The following is a 21,224-nucleotide window of genomic DNA, read 5'->3' as shown; positions in this document are numbered from 1 at the left end:
GACGGGATCAGATGACTTTTCTCTCCATTGATCACCCAGCCTAATGACTGAAGGAACTGCATCACCTGATGGACTGTCCGTAAGCAGTCCTGCTCCAACTTTGCTCGAATCAGCCAATCGTCGAGGTACGCATGGACCAACACCCCTTCCTTCCGGAGGGATGCTGCCAAGACCACCATTACCTTGGTAAAGGTGCGTGGACCCATAGCCAAGCCGAAAGAAAGAGCCCGGAACTGGAAATGTTGACCCAGAATCTTGAAACCCAAGAACTTCTGATGATCGGTCCGGATCGGAATGTGCATGTATGCTTCGATGAGATCCAAGGAGGCGAGGAATTCGCCTTTGCGGATGGATGCGATAACCGTCCTTAGAGTCTCCATCTGAGAACTTGGTACCCGCAAGCTCAAGTTCACCTGTTGTAGGTCCAGGATTGGACGGAACGTACCCTCTTTCTTTGGGACCATAAAGTAAATGGAGTACCTTCCTTTTCCCTGCTCGTCCAGTGGGTCTGGAACAATCGCCTCCAGACCTAGCAACCTTTACAGGGTGTCCTCCACTGAGGCCTGCTTGTTGTGGGAAATGCAGCGAGATTCCAGGAAGGTATCCTTGAGAGAGCAAGAAAATTCTAATGCGTAGCCGACCTTTATCACCTCCAGGACCCACTGATCTGAGGTGATTTTGACCCACTCCTTGTAAAAATGGGACAACCTGCCCCCGACCGCTATGAATGAGGAATGGGTGGGCCTAATCTCATTGGCCAGGCTTACCGGGCCCAGTTCCCTGACTGGAGCCACCTCTTGCAGGCCTGTTGGAGCCCCGAAAGGCCTGTTGTTGAGGCGTGGACTGTCTGGAACCAGAAGGGGGGGTCCCAGTCCCTGCTCTGAATCTCCGAGAATCCCGAAAACAGGCTTGCGGCGCAAAGGATTTTTTGAAAGGCTTCTTATCTTCAGGCAACTTCTTACCCTTGGTTTCCCCCAGAGATTTCATAAGCTGGTCTAGATCCTCTCCAAATAGAAGCTTCCCCCAAAAGGGGAAGTTACATAACCGAGATTTGGAAGAGGCATCCACCACCCAATTTCGAAGCCACAGCAGCTGTCTAGCCGCCACCGAGGAAACCATAGTCCGGGTTGCGGTACGCATCAGATCATACAAAGCATATGCCACATAAGATACTCCTGCCTCCAGACGGGCTGCTTGGGAAGGGGTCAAGACCCCGGAGGAAGCCGAATCCTGAGGCGCCAAGCAGGCGCGTTGCATCATACTCGCACACACCGCAGCTCGAAGACTCAAAGATGAGACCTCAAACAGGCATTTGAGATGCAGTTCCAACTTGCGGTCCTGTACATCCCGCAGAGCAGCAGCCCCTGTCACCGGAATGGTGGTCTTCTTCATGACCGCTGATACCACCACATCCACCTTAGGTGTTTTAAGGCGTTCCAAATGTTCTTCGAGCACCGGATACAGCTTTGCCATAGCCCGGCCAACCTTCAGGCTCGCTTCCAGAGAGTCCCATTCCCGACTTATAAGCGTCTGGATCTTCTTCGGGATAGGAAAAGCACTGGGCGGGCCCCAGAGCCCGTCCAGGACCGGGTTAACACCCTTATTTATCGGACTCCTCCTGGGTGAGCTTCACCCCCAACTTCTCCAACACCTGGGGGATAAGTGGCTGCAACTCCTCCTTTTTAAACAGACGAACCACGCGTAGATCATGCCCCGTCCGACCCAGTCTCCATGAGAAGCTGATCATCCCTGCCAGTATCCATATCTGGTGCCAGGGTCTCATCCCGGGTCAACAGTGGTGTCGTCCTGTGGGGAGGGAACCTCCCCCCCCCCTAGTGGATCCTCCAAGACACCCAAATCTCCACTGGTCATGGAAGTATGTGAGCCCCGAGGTTCGCCCCGAAGCCTGGTCTGCTTTGGGGCAAGCCAACCCCCATCCAGGTGTTTATGTTTTGCTGACTTCCGAGCCAAAAAGGCCTCATGCATCAGGAGTATAAACTCAGGCGAGAAACCACCCAGTTCCGCCTCCTCGCAGCTGGAATCGGACTCTGTGTCCCGAGTGTCTCCCTGAACAGGCTCCCGGACCGCAGGAGAAAGCGGAGGGGGATCCTCCTGGTATTCCTTCATGGAAGTTGCAGAGGAGGTAGCAGAAGCTCTGCCCTTGGTTCTAGTCCCTGAAGCAGGCAAACTCGCGGCCTTCTTGGGCTTAGGCCCCTTAGCCGAAGAGCCCTCTCCCACTTGAGCGCAGGAAGAGCACAGGGAGAGGTAGTCCAAATATGGTGAGCCAATGCCAGAGGCCTTGCAGGCCTCCACAAGTGGCTTGTCTGCCATTCAAACCAGTGCAGCGCAATGCCACGTGATCCCCCGGGTCGGGAAACAGCACTGGCGCGGAGACCATGTGGGAAAAACAGCCAGCTCCCCAAAATGGTGCATGCGCCAGAAATAACTCGGGCCTCTGAGTAGACATAGAAATATAGAAACATAGAAATGACGGCAGAAGAAGACCAAACGGCCCATCAAGTCTGCCCAGCAAGCTACGCACTTTATCCATTTTTTTCCCCTTTTTCTCTCTCCCACCTGTTACATGTGAGAAGACAGCCGGCGGCAGTCAGAAAAACGGCCCACGCATAAACGTAGCTCGGCACCACCGAGTGAAAGCAGACAGGAAAACACCTCACCCCGCCGGGAAAGGGAAATGCCATGGCCTTGCACAAACGCAGCCTGCTCCCCGCTTTGGGAACTCCCCAGTACCTGAAGGTCTGCCGGGCTCAGCACTGCTGAGCAGACCAAGTTACCTGGCAGTGCCGCTGAACACAGAGCAGAAGAAAATAATAAAAGGGATAGTCTCTCTCTTTTTTTTTTTTTTAACTTAATACAAGCAAAGAGAGAAGAAAAAAATACAGATTCCCTAACAGGGATACTTTCCTGAGTCAGCAGTCACCCAGAGGGAGGCTTCAGGGCCACCGAGGGAGCCAGTCCACTGACTATCGGGGTCCTGAGATGCTCTGACTATCACTGCCAGGGGTACCTAACCCCCCGTTTGCCCGGCTCCACCCGAGGGATGGCCTGAATAACGGAACTTGGCATCTCGGAGAGCAAAAACAACTCCAGATAGAACAGCCAAGATCTGCATGTATGCACCACCATTATCTGCTGGAGACAGAGAAATATTGAGGAGCTGCAGGTGGCACACTTGGTATATAGTAGTGCCTCAAAGTTTTGTTCTCTGCCTCCATCTGCTGGTGGGAGTGCATAACCCACTGGTCTGGACTGATCTGGGTATGTTCAGGAAAGACAGTGTTTTAAGAAAGGCTGGAGTCAGTCCAGGTTTGTGTCAGGGGATCACCGCTTGGTCCCACAAGCTCCTCAGAATTTCTGCAGAGACAAATCTAGAACCTCCCTTGTGTATTTTCATCACCATGGATGCAAGTCTGTTGGGCTGGGGAGTATATTGTTTGACTCAGATAGTTCAGGGGTTCTGGTCTCAGAAGGAAGCTTTCTTGGTCCATCAGCAGGTTGGACTAGAGTAATAAGGCTAGCTTCTTGCATTTCCTCCCCTTGGTGAGGGGAAGGGCTGTCAGAGTGCTCTCCAGCAATGCAACAATGGTGGCCTATGTGAACAGGCAAGAAGTACTCTGAGTCTAGTGGTGTTGGAAGAGATCCTTCTCCTGTTCCAATGGTCAGCAGAGAATCTTGGCAGCACATTTTGCTGGTAAGGAGAACATTAGAATGGAGTTTCTTAGCAGGAATATTCTTGATCAAGGAGCTCAGTCAAAAAACCTTTCAACAAATAGTGCATTGTGGGGCACTACTCACATGAATCTTATAGCAACGTGCAAGAATGCCAAGGCTCACTGGTTGTCACAGGGAATTTGGAACCAAGGGAATAGATGCCCTTCAACCATGACTGGAAGGAGAGCTAATGTACACACCTGTAGGAAAGGTATTAAGAAGAATAGAGAAGGAGAATAGTTTCATGGTCCTGGTGCCTCCAGATTGGCCAAGGAGACCTTGGTATGCAGATATAATGAAGCTTCAGATAGATCTTCATTTCTTGGAAACTCGGGAGATTTTGGTTTAAGGCCCAATCACCATGGAAGATCTGTCTCCATTTATACAGCCTGGCTCTTGAGAGGTTGCAATAGCAAAGGGAAAGGTTACTTGTCCTTGGTGTTTTTTACCCTTTTGAAGGCCTATAAGAGCTCAGCTATTCTGGCATATTTTCAGATCTGGTAGCAGGGTTTCAATAATAAACTCTTTGAAGGGTTAAGGTGGCTGCAATCTCCTGTTTTTGGGATAGAGTTCAAGGTGTCGTGGTTGCTTTCCATCTGGATATGTGTCCTTTCTTTCAAGGTCTGAAGAGACTGCATCCCCTATGTAGGCCAGTTGTTCTTCAGTGGGTCCTCAATTTGGTTCTGAAAGCTCTAATTTCATTACTTTTCATCAAGGAATTTCTTTAAAGATGATTTGTTTCACTCAGCATATTTCTGAGCTTTAGGCCCTTTCCTGTAGAGACTCGGTCTTTTTTCGTTCAGTCCCTTCTTTCTTACTGAAAGTGTTGTCTGCTTTTCATCTGAACCAGCCCATCTCTCTGTCTACATTCTCCAGGGAAGAATGTCAGGGCAGTAGCAAGTTTTGAAATTTCTAAATGTCTTTCGTATTCTCATTAGGTACTTGGAGGTCACTAGTTTCTTCCATAAGATGGATAAAAGAAATGAAGTAAGAGACATGGGAGAGGCTTGCTGGTGTGGTGGCTTCTACCCTTAACCAATAAGCCTTCATACTGATAATGCAACTCCATCTTTGCTCTCTGCTTCAACGGCAGTGGGTAAAGAGGAAAAGAGAAATTAGATTCAGACAACAACCAACAAGGACATTGAACTGTACAGTCTGTGATAACAATAACAAATAAGCATGGGGGTAACTTGCTTGATGCAGCAGTTACTACCCTTAACCTATAAGCCTGGTACCACACTTCTGCTGCAACTCCAACATTGCTCTCTGCTTCAAGGACAGGGGGTGGAGGGAAAATTGGACTCAAACAGTAACCAACAAGAGCTCTGACCTTGGCAGTCTGGGGGACTGATAAGTATGAGAGCTTGCTGGGCAGACTGGATGGGCTGTTTGGTCCTTTTCTGCCGTCATGTCTATGTTTCTATGCTTAGGGGGCTATGGAAGGGCAAGGCAACTTCTAAAGTGACTTTACTAAAGTGGATTATATATGCAGTTTCTTCAGCATATTTGCTCAAAGGGCATTGGGCTCCTGAGATTCTTCAAGCCCAAGCTGCTAAAGCTCAATCTTCTTGGCACAGGTGAAGACTATTGCTCCAGAGGATTTTTGCAAGGTGGCTACTTGGTTATCATTGTGCTCATTCTCTAAGCATTACAGATTGGATGTCCTTGCTAAGGAGGATGCAGCCTACAAGGCTAGTGTTCTCAAAACAGCTGTTACTTCCTCCCTCCCAGATTAGTTGGGTTTTGGTACTTCCCACTTGTTTGGACCGATATAGCAGGATGATGAGGAAGTAAAATTTTCCTCTCTTTAAATCCTGCTACACCAATCCAGAACCCTCTTAGGAAGTTGGGCTTTACGAGGACTAAAGAGGATTTGTTGACAGTTTACTGTATATTTTTTTACATGAAGATAATTTTCTCTTTATCTTAAGCTTCATCCTTTGGTTTCATAGGATCTTCTGTATTTCAGAAGTTTTTGAAGAAAAATATTGAGTGTTTATCATGCTTATAGTATGTTTTTAGTGCTTCGTTATAGTAATACTGGCTTTCTCTGCGCTATATAACTTCTAGTAGTAGTTATGACATCACCATCTGCTGGCAAGGGGATTAACTCACTTGTCTGGACTGGTATAGCAGGATGCAAGGAAAGGAAATTAACAGTTAAGAAAATTTCTCCATTCATTTGGTTTTATAATTCCCCTACTTGTAAAATTATGCTCAAGGTGGGTTACAACATGATCAACATAAAATACAATCTTAAATACAGATTAACAACAAACAATTTTAAACAAGATACAATACACAAAAAAAACTACATATGGAAAACAAAATAAGCCAAAATATAAATTCGATCACACAGTACAATAAACAAGGTCAAAATTATAAAATTAAAAAGTTACTTAAGACGAGCATTTGCAAGGCCAAAATTAAATTATTTTTCTAGTTCTTTAGTTATGTTTGTTTACTTGCCCTAACCTTGTAGTCCTGAGCAAAATTTCACAAAATGTGAAATATTCATCAAAACCTTGCAGTTTAACAGTAAATTCAGTATCAAACAATATACAGTTAAGCAATAATATTACTTAAGACTGGCAACAAAAGTCAGCTTAAAGAGAAAATAACCCAGTGATTAGAGCAGCAAGCTGAGAACCGGGGAATTCAGGGTTCAAATCTCGCTGACCTTCCTTGTGACCTTGGACAAGTCATTTCATCCTCTATGTCCCGGGGCTTGAAAAAAGGGGTGGGGAGGGGGCAGGGCCAGAGGCTGGGGGATCGTGCGCCGGCACTCGGCCGGCATGTGCAACCTACGCCTGCCCAGAGGCAGGCGCAACTTGCAAAACAAAGGTATGGGGGGGATTTTAGGACGGGCTGGGGGGCGGGTTAGGTAGGAGAAGGGAGGGGAACGGCCTCGGAGGGAACAGGGAAAGCCATCGGGGCTCCCCTAGAGCTTGGCGCACGCAAGGTGCACAAGTGTGCACCCCCTTGTGTTTGCCAACCCCGGATTTTATAACATGCGCGCACATGTTATAAAATCAGGCGTAGATATTAAAATCTGCCCCAATATAAGAGAAAATCTTTAGTAAATAAGCCCTTTAGAATGTAAGCCCTCTGGGGATAGGAAATATCTACAGTATGTGAATGTAATCCACTTTGAAGTGTCACTCACAAAAGGCAGAATATAAATTTAAAAAAAAAAAGGAAAGACCTTAGTCAACGTTGTGAAGATTAGGTAATCAACCATCCTGCAAAAACCAAATGATACAATAAACATGATTTTAACTTTGTAATTCTCCTATATTCTGTAAACTTTCACCTATGTGCTTTACTGCTTCCCCAGTTGGCCTTCCCATGTCTTCTACATTGATTTTTACTGGCCTATCTGTCTCTGCAGCATTGCCTGCCTGGCTGCTTTGGGCAGACACAAGGACTGTCTTCGGCTGATCGACATACAGTTACAGGAGGAGAAGCAGAATGCAGACCTGTATGTGCTAAGAGCACGACTGCATGACCACTACAACCAGGTAAGAGGATTCAGCAGAGGGACATGAAAGCCAAACTCTTTGAGGAAAAGGCCCCAGGACCAGAGATTGCACAGAGAAAGGAGGGGTGTAGTAAGGTAACTCTGGGAGCAGAGACAGCTCAAAAAGAGGAAGAGGAGGTAGTTGAGTAAACCCAAAAGCAGAGGCAGCTCAGAGAGAGGAGGCGGGGATAGTGGGGTAAGCCATACAAGCAGAGGCAGGCCAGAGAGAGAGAAAAAAGGGATAGCAGGGTTACCCTAGGAGCAGAGATGTCTCAGAAAGAGGAGGATGCAGTAGCGGGGTAACCCTGGTAGCAGAGACTGTCCTTTTTCTTAAGAACATAAGATATGCCATACTGGGTCAGATCCTGGGTCATCAAGCCCAATATCCTATCTCCAAAAGTGGTAAACCCAAGTCACAAGTACCTGGCAAATACCCAAACATTAAATAAATCCCATACAACTAATGCCAGCAACAAGCAGTACCTATACCTTATTGATTAATAGCAGTTTATTGACCTCTTCTCCAGGAACTTATCCAAACATTTTTTAAACCCAGCTATGCTAACCTCCTTAACCACATCCTCTGGCAACGAATTCCAGAGCTTAATTGGGCAATGAGCGAAAAAGAATTTTCTCCAATTTATTTTAAATGTGCTACTTACTAACTTATTTTATTTATTTATTTTATTTATCGAGTCTTATATACCATCATTCAGTTTCACCATCATAATGGTTTACAAAAAATACGATGTTTACAAAGTTAAGGAGGTTAACAAGGTTTTCAAAAAGGTTCAAATGATTGTTAACAAAGAGACATCATAGGAAAATTAGTTCTTACCTGATAATTTTCGTTCCTGTAGTACCAAGGATCAGTCCAGACAGTAGGGTTATGTCTCTCTTCCAGCAGGTGGAGTCAGAGGTCAAAGTTCTAAGCACCCTCCATATCCCAGGGTGCCTCCTGCGATCCTCCAGTATTTTGAATAACAAAGCAGAAACTCATGAAGAAGGATAATCAATGACTAGATCAACTATATATATGAATAGAACAAATACATAACATGAAAAAAATAACGTAACAATATTCAGAGCTTCTTAAATCATTGCATAGGAAAAATATAAAAAGGAAATCTTTACTTTTTGCCTTGAATTGAACAGACTGGTCTTTTTTATTTTTATTTTTTTAAATCTTTAAATCTATAGCTAATGGAGCTTCTTCTTCAGGGGAATAAGAACCTCCCTGGAATCTAAACAAAATAACAGTTAAGCTCCCTTCAGAGGTATATACTTCTCTGGTACAGAAATGGGGGAGGGACCGGCCCACCAGTAAATCCCCTCTTTGCCCGGGAATAATAAGAGTCTTCCAGGTGACAAGGCTTTAAGACACAATATTAAAAAGAAAATAATCTTAAATTTTTTATTTTTTTTTAAACACCAAACGATCTAGTCAATGATAAGCCAGAAATCATAAATCCCTCTACTGCAAATAAAGATAAATTTACTCAGCTGACTAAAATAACAGGACCGCAGGGGATGTCTTCCTTCACCTGCTGGAGTCAGAGGAATACTGGAGGATCGCAGGAGGCACCCTGGGATATGGAGGGTGCTTAGAACTTTGACCTCTGACTCCACCTGCTGGAAGGGAGACATAACCCTACTGTCTGGACTGATCCTGGTATGTACAGGGAAATACAAGTTATTTGCTGTTCAGTTTTTTTACATTTCAATTCTTTGTTATAATATATACTTGTGTTGAGTTTCAGTTTTCTTAAGGTTAGGCCGGAGGGGTTTGGCTTTGTTTTGTTCATTGGGTGAGTTGGTATGCTTTGGTGAACATCCATGTTTTTAGATCTTTTTTGAAAGTTTTTAGGTTTTCTTGAGTTCTCAATTCGGTTGGGAGGGAGTTCCAGAGTTTCGGGCTTCCTAGAGAGATTGCTCTCTTTTGGGTTGAGGTGAGTTGTTTGGAACTAGTAGGTGGTGTCTTTAGAAGTCCTTTATTTGCTGATCTGAGGTTTCTGTTTGGGATATGTAGTCTTATGGAGGAACTTAGCCAGTTTTCTTGTTTTTTATATATGATTTTATGAAGTATGGATTGTATTTTGTATTCAATCCTGAATTTTATTGGTAGCCAGTGTAGTGAGATAAGTGTTGGAGTGATGTGGTCATGTTTTTTAGATCCAATCAGGATTCTTGCGGCTGCGTTTTGTAGGATTTGGAGTGGATGGATAGTGTTTAGAGGTAAGTTGAAAAGGAGTGAGTTACAGTAGTCAAGGTTAGAGAAAATGAGTAATTGAAGAACTGATCTGAAGTCATTGGTGGAAAGGAAAGGTTTTAATTGACGGAGTGTTAGTAGTTTATGATATCCGTCTTTGATTTTTGTTGAGATGTGGTTTTTGAAAGAAAGTTCCTTGTCAATTATTTCTCCAAGATTGCGGGCATGATTGACCGGAGATCAGAAATTGGGAGCACATCTGGGGACCACAGAGAATTACGGTCATTTAATGACTTACAACAAACATATGACTTACCCTCGTCCGCTGCCTATTCCTATGCACAGATTGCCCACTTTGCACAAGTCAACCTACTTATGTTGCACCTTAACATGGGTATGTCTGAATTTGAGAAGATTTGTCATAAAGCCAATGATTCTAAATAGGTTCTCTCCGTGACCTATCAGCTTTTAGCACCTCAAGAGGAGATCATTCCCTCTTTTCAGAAGGCCTGGGAAAAAGACCTACAGACTGACTGGACACCCCAAATTTGGAAGTCTGTGTTTCGGAGTTTGGGTAAAGGGTACATTGCTACCTCCCTTACTGAAAACTCCTATAAATTGGTATATCGCTGGTATGTATGTCCTCTTCAACTACATAAATTCAAGCATTCCCTTAACTTACTTAGTCTTCCACAGCTCCCATAGACTGTTTTCATACTGTTGACGTCCAGAACCTATGCTCATGTTTTTACTCATCAATAAGAAATTTCTCCCTCCTCCCCCCTCCACGAACAACCTTCTTCCCCCTCCCCCACCCCATTAGCAAACCTCCCTCCCCATGCGCTAGTTTCGCTCTAATAGTGCATACTGCTACTGTTCCTAGTTATGTTATGTTATATTATCCAAGTTGTTCACTCCCTTGTTCATTGTAAGACATATGTTGTCATTGTTTTCTACTTGTTATAATGTAAACCGGAGTGATTAGTAATTCTGTTACCTGAACTTCAGTATAAAAAAAGTTATAAATAAATAAATAAATTCGCACCCCATGTTTCAGATAAATGTTGGCGGGCTTGTGCAGAGGTAAGCTCTTTTTTGGTGGGGTTGCCCCACTGTGCAAACGATGTGGTAGGAGATATTCCAATGGCTGAAAGCAATGATTCCAGGATTAACTGTTCTCAACCCCATACTTACTCTGTTGGGCATCAAATTCCCAGGGATCTCAGCAGACCAGAATCATTTGGCACATGTTATCCTGACAGTCAGTAGATGCGAGTTAGCAAGGGCATGGAAATCATCATTAGTACCAACAAAAGCAGGCATACAACATAGAGTGGATAAAATTTATTTATTTATTTATTTATTTATTTGAAAGCTTTTATAAACCGGTATTAGTGTGAAACATCATATCGGTTTACATTAAACTGAAAGATAGAAAATTACATGGAACAGGGAGTGGGGTAACGGAGACTAAAGAGAAAACTGCATAAATGATTATAGGATAGGCAGAGAGAAGAGGAAACAAATTTTGCATAATAAATAACATGATTATATCATAACATTAAAATGATTTAAAAAACAACAGCTGGGGGGTGATAGGATTAGGTGGTTATAGGTTATGGGTTTCAGGTAATAAATCATAACAGAGAAATATCAATGAGAACACTCCCTCATTTACACTCCTAACTCAGTTACTTTATGCTCCATTCTCCGAATATACAAACCCGCTAGACATCTAAGATCACTGGACAAAAACCTTTTAGATATCCCATCACCACGACAGGCCCGTCTCGACATCACTAGGAAAAGATCATTCTCTGTCATTGGACCAATCTTATGGAATGCACTACCAGACTCTTTAAGATCCATATCCAACTCCAAACATTTCAAAAAATCTCTAAAAACGTACCTATTTCAATCTGCTTTCCACATATCACACTCTAAATAACATAACCTCTTTCTCTCATGCAGGGCACAACAGTATTATATATTGATTTATCTTATGTAAACTAATTATTGCTTTAGATGCTTTTTTATTTTATTGGATATTTTTTGTAATTTTGCGCTTTTTATAATTTTATAATTTTATGTTTCTTTTAAGTTTAATTTCTACTTTGTTTGTTTTTTTTATTTTAGTTAAGTAAACCGTTTTGATTAAACTCTGTTTGTAAAGACGGTATACAAACACTTTTAAATAAATAAATACATAAATAAACAGGGTAAAAGATGGCATGACAGAAAGGTGTCATATAAAGAATAGATAGTGATAGGGGATGCACGGGGAGGGGCAGAGGGGTCCTATTCTGGGTATGCCAGTTTAAAGAGCCAGGTCTTTAATTTTTTTCTGAATTTATTATTGCAGGGCTCAAGGCAGAGATTCACAGGTAGTTTGTTCCAGTGGGTGGGGCCTGCAATTGAAAGGGCTCGATCTCTTGTAGAGGATAGGTGTGCCATTTTGAGGGAGGGGGTGTGGAGCATGCTGTTGCGGTTAGTCCGGGTGGGACGGGTGGATTGTATGAAATGAAATGGCTCGTCAAGCCAGTTTGAATTATGTGTGTAAATAGATTTGTGAATATCACAGCTTATAAACATCATAACATACCTAAATTTGAAAAGACTTGGCAAGCCTATCAGTTATGGAAATCTACGCAAGGAGCACCTATCCCTGCAGTGTAGATCACTTCTCCTGATTTTCATTACCTTTCCTTATTGGGCTCAGAATGTATTATGATCTCAGACTCCGGTGATGGCTCCCATACATACGCTTAGGATTATTAAGATATATTTGCTATATATATGAGGCAATGGGGGGAGGGGAGGCCTAAGGATAAAAAAATATTGTTTGATTTTATCTTCAGAATGTGAATCTATTCCCATTTACTACCCATAATGTTGTGGGTCTCCGTGTTTATCCATACAGTAACAGTTATTATATCGTCATGATATTGTTTATATTTCTTATATCCCATTCTGTTCTGTATCATGTGGATTCACTGCTTAATAAAAATCTTTAATTACAAAAAAGAAAAAATTAAAAAATATATGTTGATGTGTTTGTGATATATTGTAAATCCCATTTTTAGTCTTACTGTACCTTACTTTGAACTCTGGAAAGGCAAGTCATACGCAAATAAAATTAAAATGGAAGAGGGGTAGAGAAGTAACCCCCGGGAGCAGAGAGAGAGGAGGTAGTGGAATAACTATTTGATTTTTTTTCATTTTTCTCTCAAAAAATAAAAAATAAATTTGGGTCACCATTAGGTCGATACAGTAAAGTGTGCTCCGTCGGAGCGCACTGTCAGCCTGCTCTGGACGCGTGTTTTCCCTTACCCCTTATTCAGTAAGGGGAGGAAAACACGCAGCCCACCCGCGGCACCTAATAGCGCCCTCAACATGCAAATGCATGTTGAGGGCCCTATTAGGTATGCGCGCGGGATCCAGTAAGTAAAATGTGCAGCCAAGCCGCACATGTTACTCTAAGAAATTAGCGCCGACCTTTGGGTCGGCGCTAATTTCTTCCGGCGCCAGGAAAGTGCACAGAAAAGCAGTAAAAACTGCTTTTCTGTGCACCCTCCGACTTAATATCATAGCGATATTAAGTCGGAGGTCCCCAAAAGTAAAAAAAAAAAATAAAATAAAAATTTGAATTCGGCCCGCGGCTGTCGGGCCGAAAACCGGACGCTCAATTTTGCCGGCGTCCGGTTTCCGAGCCCGTGGCTGTCAGCGGGCTCGAGAACAGACGCCGGCAAAATTGAGCGTCGGCTGTCAAACCCGCTGACAGCCGCCGCTCCAGGCCAAAAGGAGGCGCTAGGGACGCGCTAGTGTCCCTAGCGCCTCCTTTCCCTCGTTTGCACCGCGTCGCCTAATTTGCATACTGGATCGCTCGCACCGGCCCTTGGCCGGTGCGTGCGCCGGGAGAACGGGCGTTCGTCCGCTCTCCCGCGGTTTTACAGTATCGGGCTGTAAGTGAGGTGCCATGTAGTAAATATTCTGTTTGTGTCTCCCCTGACAGGTAACCTTATGTTTCCAGGATGTGCAGGCAGCTCTGGCCCTGGAGCCACTGCACACTGAGGCTCAAGCCCTGAATAAGAAACTGATGTCACAAGCTGGGGAAGCCAAAGTGCTGGCTGTCAGCAGGGCCCTGGAAGGAAAGCTTCAGGAGGCCCTTCAAAAGATCACTCTGGCCATAGATAATCAACCCTCCCAGGCCCAATATTATCTCATCAGGTACATAGATACAATCTGCACATTACTGCTAGGTTGAACACACTTTTTACTTGCAGGCCAAATTAAAGGCTTGTACGATACTTAGTTTTCAGTGCATGTCATTGTGAGAAAATAGTTTGGTTCTAATTTGTTTTTGTTTAACTTTGTACTTGTTAACACCAACCAGGAAAAAAACCCTGGGCTTATTGTTTAATAACAAATTGAGAGGGAGTGTGCAAAGTCAGACAGCAGCCAAAGCTGAACATGTGTTGACATGCATTAAACGGTATGGGTGGGAGTGGGAGGCAGGAGCTTTCATCCTCTCAGTTTGGAAAAGGCCCCAACAGTTTTGTGTTCCAATTGGAGTCAGGTGGCAGGGCATTATCTTCTCATATTTGTACAGGTTCTCAATCTGAGTCAAAAGGCCATGAAGGGACCATTTTTAGTTTGTGACTTAGACCTTACATTTGGTCTTAGCCAAAAGGCCAGGAAGATTTCTTTTTTTTTTTTAAACTAAGCAGCTACAACCAAAACAAGAGGCATCATTTGAGATTAAAGGATAACAGATTCCACCTCCTTCAAAGGAAGGGATTTTTTCCTCAAAGACGGTTATGGAACATTTTTCCAGCAGATAGTAATGGCTACAACCCTAGTACAATTCAAAAGTAAACTGGAGAAGTTATTAGATAAAAAGGATACCAGTAGATATTGATTGATGCTTGAGCTATAGGCCAGGGAAAAGAGCTGATCTAGCAATTCTGACCTGATTATTTGAGGTTAGACAAGAAATTTTCATTGCGCAGAATTGGCTAAAGATGCACAATATTTGTTCACCCTCCATAGAAAATACAGTAGATAAGGACTAGAAGGCCCTCTATATATAGAATATACTTGAGAGCTGGTGGTGTCTATCGGCATGGTTCTGGTGGTGGCTGCCAGGGCGTGAGGTTTTAGCATGTGCTATTTTGTTTACAGTGTGCAAATTTTGTGCATGGTGAATAGAAGAGCACAAGCTAAAACATAGGCATGCAGGGTGGGCCACTCCTGTGTAGCCCCACAGACTAGAAGGAGTTGCAGCTGTGAGACCAGGAGACAGTAAACCAGAGGAAGCCACTATGGTGGGTGAAATGACTGCATGGGCTGCAGGAGGGATTAGGCAGCAGTCTGAGAAATGGGATGGGGCCAAGAGGGATAGCACTGGGATCAGGCTGGGGAGGAGGAAGAGAGTGTTGGGGTCAGAGAGGAGAGGGGAAAGAGAACTGAAGTCAGATTGTGGGAGAGGGGAGAGGGCTAGGATCGGGCTGGAAAAGAGGTTGGACTGGGAATGAGAGGAGAGTGTACTTACCACCCCAAATCTCAAATATGTTTTGATGAAGTTATGAGTCTTATCTAATATCTGATGTAATATTGCAGAGCCTGATCCAAACTAAGGATTTTCCATGCTTATCCTATGCTTTCTTGTATTTTGTTACTCTTTTGGTCTCCAATGGGAAACTATTTCATATATCCATTTCCCTTTAAGTGAAGAAATGTGTTCTTTCATTACTCCTGCGTTTACCCTATTTGAGCCTTATATTAAATGAAATCAATAAATAAGTACATTTTATAAATAAAAAAAATGTTAAAATAAATAAATTTTATAGAGCTTATGGTACACATTGCAGCATTTTGGTAGTCCTGATTTGGACTGCCTCTATTGTCTATATTTTGGAGCCCTTATCATCTCCTCTCTATTTATTTATTTTAAACTCTGATATTTCTCGTTATGCTCCTTAGCTTTCCTCTAGCTCTTACCACTGCCCTGTTGCAGTTGCTGTAACAACTAGAAATCCTAGTGGAAATTCAAGCACTCATGAATTAGGGTCTGTCAGACAGGCCCAGCTACATGAGTGGTGGCCCTGTCAGACAGACCCAACTACATGAGTGCTTGTATTTCCACTAGGAATTCTAGTTTTTACTAGTGGTTCACTAGTAATGGTAGCTATGAGGATAGAATTGTTCTAGCAGGATGCAGGTTCTGTAATAACTAGAAATCCTAGCAGAAATACAGGTGATCATGTAGCTAGGTCTGTTTGATAGGCTATGCAGGGGACCTGGGCAGCTGGCAAATTCCACAATGGTATTGCTGGCCATTTTGATTGTTACAGAGCCCTGTATTTAGGCATGAGAAAGGTGGAATACTAGAGAGCTAAGAGGGAATATTCTATGCTAATCTACCCAAGATGGTGGAATACCTAGGAGAAAGACAATAAAGACTGTCCTAAATAAGGAGAAATCTTGCAGGTGGTAACATTCCATTTCTGATAACTGAAATGTATTTTTAGCAGTACAGACAAGATAACTGGGGAGACTGTATTGGCCAGATGGTCTTCTCTGCCTTCACTTACTATGTTACTAAGTTGAGATCAATGGATATGATCACTGTGAAATATCTATCAGGTTTGGTGCACATCCATACTTCTCTCCATTGTTATTGCGAGCATAGGAGAGCAGTCGCTTGTTCGGGAGAGAATGTGTGCCTTTGGGCCACAGCACGACCCCAGAGGAGGACTCTGGAGAAGCGCTGAGCACGGGCAGACAGACTGAAGTCTAGGAGCACTCGGACCGCTGCTGAACCTGTACACATCAAGAAGAGACCCAGCAACGCAATGTTGGTCTCTGGGGTAGCCCTCCGGCCACTCGATAGCCCTTTCAGACCTGCCGCCTGGGAACAGCAGGTGCATCAGGATGGACAGAGATTGAGGACAATTGAGGATGCTGGAATAAGGATGAGACAGGCACTTGGAGGCTTGGTGGAGACATAGGCACTTGGAGACTCAGGCAGGCACTGCCCCTCAGCGCGCCCTACACAGCCCCCCATGGGCTGGTTGCGGACCTCGCTGTCCCACTGCGCGCCCTACACAACCTGAAGAGGCTGGTCACGGACCACGCGGAGAACGGGACGAGCACAGGACTGAAGCTCAGGAAGAAAGAGGAATCAGGGCAGCGCTTGAAGAGGGATCCAACAGGAATAGGGCTCCAATGACTGCAGGACACTGGATCAGATACGGATTTACTCACAGGATGGTCATCTGGAGACAGGATCCAGCAGGAAGAGTCAAGGCTGGAACTCCCGGAGACAGGGACTGGAGATTCTGGAACATCTGAAGACAGGAACCGAAGGGACTGGAACATCCAAAGACAGGAACCAGAGAACTGGAACATCAGAACACGAGACAGACAAGGATGCAGGATCTGTCAAGAGACCAGGAACACAGGACGAAGACAAGGGAGCTCACACGAAGAACAGAGGACCTTGAAGGAGTGAAGATGGACCTTGGAGCCTCCTGGATGGAAGAACAGGAACGGAGCAGATAGCTCCTTGTGAAGATGATGACGATCTGATGAAGAGCCCTTTTATAGGGTTGAAGAGGTGACGTGGAGTGACGTCATCTAATGGGGCCGCAAGGCTTTTCCCGCTGCGGGCCCTTTAAATATTGCAGAGAGGCGCAGCCACACGCCTAGGGGAAGCCCGATGCAGGAAGAACAGCGGTGGTGTCCTGCCACGAAGAACAGAGAGCCAGAAGCAATGCAAAGATGAGGTTGGTATGTCTATAGTGGCATCTGGGCCTCAAAGGAAAGACTGGCGGTGGCACCCCTGCCGCGTGACCAGGCAGGACGTCGGTGGCACACGGGCCATGAGAGAGCAGCAGTGTCGGCGGCTTCCAAGCCGCAATGGAGAGACAGCAGCAGCGGCACTCCCGCTGCAAGGCAAGCAGTGATGATGGTGGCCTCCGGGCCGTGGGGAGAGCAGCGGCGACGGCAGCCTCCAGGCCACAGGGGAAGAACCATGCCAGCGGTGGCTCCCAGCCACAAGGATGACTGGAGCGACGGCGGCATCCTGCCACAGGAGGGAAACGGCAGACGGCTGCAGTGAGGTGAGAGGCTGTTCGTGGCTAGGCCAGCGAGCAGAAATGTTGAGATTACGTACCTGATAATCTCCTTTTCCTTAGTGTATGCAGATGGACTCAGAACAAGTGGGTATAGTGTGCTCGTGCTAGCAGTTGGAGACGGATCTGACGTCAGCACGGGTACATATACCCCCACAGGAAGTGAAGCAACTCAGTAATCTTCCTTGCAAAAGCTGTTATGGATATATGTGTACTGACCGATCAATGAATTAGTGAAACAGGATTCCCCTGACCGATTGATAGTAGCTGGAGACCGCCAGCGTTCCCAACCGGAAGGCGTCGACACATGGTAGAGTGGACGCTCTCGTGTAAGAAATGACATGCCTTACCTTGAATTGGTGAAACCCATGTATACTGGCAACCGGGTGGGATGGTGAGTCCATCTGCATTCACTAAGGAAAAGGAGATTATCAGGTAAGTAATCTCAACATTTTCTAGCGTGTAGCAGATGGACTCAGAACAAGTGGGATGTACAAAAGCTACTCCCGAACTGGGCGGGAGGCTGCCTGAGGAACGCGTAGGACTGCCCTCGCAAATGCTGTGTCCTCCCTGGCCTGGACGTCCAGACGGTAAAATCTGGAGAAGGTATGGAGGGAGGACAACTTCGCCGCCTTACATATCTCCGCGGGCGACAGCATCCTAGATTCTGCCCAAGAGGCCGCCTGCGCTCTGGTGGAATGAGCCTTGACCTGCAGAGGTGGTGACTTCCCGGACTCTACGTAGGCCGCTTTGATAACTTCTTTAATCCAGCGGGCGATGGTGGGCCTTGAGGCCGCTTCCCCTTGTTTCTTCCCGCTGTGAAGGACGAACAGATGGTCCGTCTTTCGTACTGCTTCTGTCATTTCCAGGTATCTGGGCAGCAATCTGCCGATGTCTAGATGGCGTAGCAAACGCCCTTCTTCTGATTTCTTCAAACCCGCCGTGGTTGGCAAGGATATGGTTTGGTTGAGGTGAAATTGTGAGACTACTTTAGGTAGAAAGGAGGGAACCGTACGAAGATGGATAGCCTCTGGAGTGAGCCTGAGAAAGGGATCACGGCAGGACGGCGCTTGTAGCTCTGAGATGCGGCGTGCTGAACACACAGCCAGCAAGAACACCATCTTCAAAGTTAGAGAACGGAGAGACAGGCCCCGAAGGGGTCTGAAGGTGGATCCCGCGAGGAAATCCAAAACTATGTTGAGGTTCCACAGGGGCACTGGCCACTTCAGTGGCGGACGAATGTGCTTGACTCCTTTCAGGAAGCGGGAAACATCTGGGTGCGTGGCAATGGTCTTGTCATCCCTCCTGGGACCGTAGCAAGACAGCGCAGCCACCTGAACCTTGATGGAGCTGAGGGAGAGACCCTTCTGAAGCCCATCCTGCAGGAAATCCAGAACAATAGGAATTGTGGTCGCATGTGGATTGGTGCATGAGGGTCACACCAGGCTTCAAATACTCTCCAGATCCTTATGTAGGTGAGGGATGTGGAAAACTTGCGAGCTCGGAGGAGTGTATCTATCACCGGCTCCGAGTAACCTCTTTTCTTCAGTCTAGCCCTCTCAATGGCCAGACCGTAAGAGAGAATTGAGCCGGATCCTCGTGAAGGATGGGACCTTGACGTAGCAGGTCCCTGAGAGGAGGCAGGGGAAGGGGTTCCTTCGTGGGCCATCTCTCTAGTTGAGCAGAACAAGCAGGGGGGTTGGTAATCTCTAGCCAGGCTCAACCCTTGATTTCCAGGGGGAGGGAGAACCAGGACCTCTGAGGCCTTCGCACCTGCCCTGTCTAATGGACCAGCTGGGAGTACTCAGAAGCAGGAAAGTATATCTTCCCTTTGTTTTTGTTGTCTAGGTTGCTCGGTGGATGGGGTTTTTAAAAAAAATTTTTTAAGAATGTGTAGTGCAGGCTTTCTTGAGGCAATCGGAGGTCGGCTGAGTGTCAGGGGTGAGAAAGGAACAGCGGATGGCTCAATTTCAGCAGCGGTGTTGGAGTTTTTTCCTCCCGCTCGGGGTTATTTTTGACTGCGGGCCGTGATGTGCTTCATGGCACCTCCCACGGAGTACAGGAAAGTTGTCAGACCTGCGATGGGATGCGATTGCACTTCAGTAGAGGCCTGATATGCGCCAGCTCTGCCTCTGGAGGTGAAGGGGCCTTGGCAGAGAGGGTTCAGCAGGCGGACGCTGCAAGTGATCTGCAGGCTCCATCCAGGAGGCCCCAGGGGGTTGAAGGAGATGGCGGTCATTTTGCCTCCATGTGGCAGGAGGCCTGTAATGGATAGGGAGTTCAGAAACTCCTCTCTCCTGCTTTCTCCAATGCAACAAGGGTCTTGAGAAGATAGAGAAGAGGCAGGGGAGCCAGGAGAGGACCTAGCAGATAAGGAACACAGTGAGTCTGACGGGTTTTCCACAGATTTTGTATTATTGCCAAATGAGGCCTATCTTGCTAAGAAAGAAGCAGCAGGTAAGTGGTCAGTCCTCCAGAAGTCCTGGAGCTTGGCTAAGAAGCCTCAAGTTGAGGCACCTACCAGGTCCGGGGGTATTCTTCGTCTGCTGGGTCTGGGACGCTCGGGAGTGGAGGAGAACTCTTCGAAATCAGAGAGAGATGCTCCTCAGGAGGATTCACGGAATCACCCAGGTACTGATCTGGTCACTGATCCTGCTGCTGCCCCAGTAGACAGTAACCCTTATGTGGAGGACATGCCTCTCGCAGAAGGGGATGACCCTAGGGTGGTGAGATTGTTCCGTAAGGAGGAGTTGCGGCCTCTCATCCCTCAGGTGCTGGAAGTAGAACGAGGGTGTGAACCTGGTATTGGATGGGCTGTGTAAACCGCCAAAGGCTTTTGCTGAAGAAGGTAAAGAAGCCTTTGATCATCTAACAGTTCAACAGATTCCCTCACAGTCTTCCTGCTTTGGATATGTTTTAAAAAGATCTTATTATGAGTTTTTGCCTTTATGGCCAGCTTCTTTTAAAAATTCTCTTTTACCCTGCATTACCAGAGTTTTACATCTAACTTGCCAATGCTTATGCTTTCTCCTATTTTCTTTAGATGGATTCTTTTTCCAATTTTTGAAAGAAGCTCTTTTGGCTAAAATAGCCTCTTTCACCTCACTTGTTAACCATACCAGCAGTCATTTGGCCTTCCTTCCACTGGATGATATCTAGTTTGAATATACTTAGAATTTGCCACTCCTGCCTTTGACACATTCATGATTTCCTCTTATATCTTCTCTACCAAGAGGCTGGTAGTTCAATCCACTCTTCTTTAAAGGCTCCAGCTCTTGCAGGCTGTGGTTCCAATACATCACGAGGCACAAAGTCTTGATCACTATTCCATGTACTTTGTGGTTCCAAAGAAGGATCAGTCTTTCAGTCCTCTTCATTTTCAGTTTACACTGATTTTCACCCATAAATTCCCATTTTTTCCAAAGGTGAAAATTGGTTTAAACCGATTTTCACCCTAATTTAATTTGTCTTGAACAGTTGCAGAAGCAGCGTTTCCAAACCTTCCTGAAGCCAGTGCAGGCAGAACAGCCTGCTGTATTCCCTCCTCCCCCTCCCCTAAGCAGTGAAAATATGCCTCAGACCACCTCCCGACAGCAAAACTGAGCCTTGTAGGCTCAGTTTTGCT

At 45.6% G+C, this 21,224-nt stretch overlaps 1 protein-coding gene across 7 annotated transcripts in view; it reads left to right on the top strand.

The window, feature by feature from the left end:
• The window catches only part of TTC16 (tetratricopeptide repeat domain 16), a 131,220-nt gene that overhangs the window by 62,538 nt on the left and 47,458 nt on the right, over window positions 1–21,224 (top strand). For all 7 annotated transcript variants that reach the window (XM_029611039.1, XM_029611038.1, XM_029611040.1 and 4 more), the window contains 2 exons: window positions 7,127–7,256; window positions 13,477–13,691. In XM_029611039.1, coding sequence (XP_029466899.1) covers window positions 7,127–7,256; window positions 13,477–13,691 — 345 coding nt within the window. The remainder of the gene's footprint in view (window positions 1–7,126; window positions 7,257–13,476; window positions 13,692–21,224) is intronic.

Source organism: Rhinatrema bivittatum, chromosome 8 (assembly GCF_901001135.1).
Source record: "Rhinatrema bivittatum chromosome 8, aRhiBiv1.1, whole genome shotgun sequence".
In the NCBI taxonomy this organism is placed as follows: domain Eukaryota; kingdom Metazoa; phylum Chordata; class Amphibia; order Gymnophiona; family Rhinatrematidae; genus Rhinatrema; species Rhinatrema bivittatum.
Note: the sequence above shows the minus strand (reverse complement) of the source record. Positions and strands in the feature narration are given on the sequence as shown.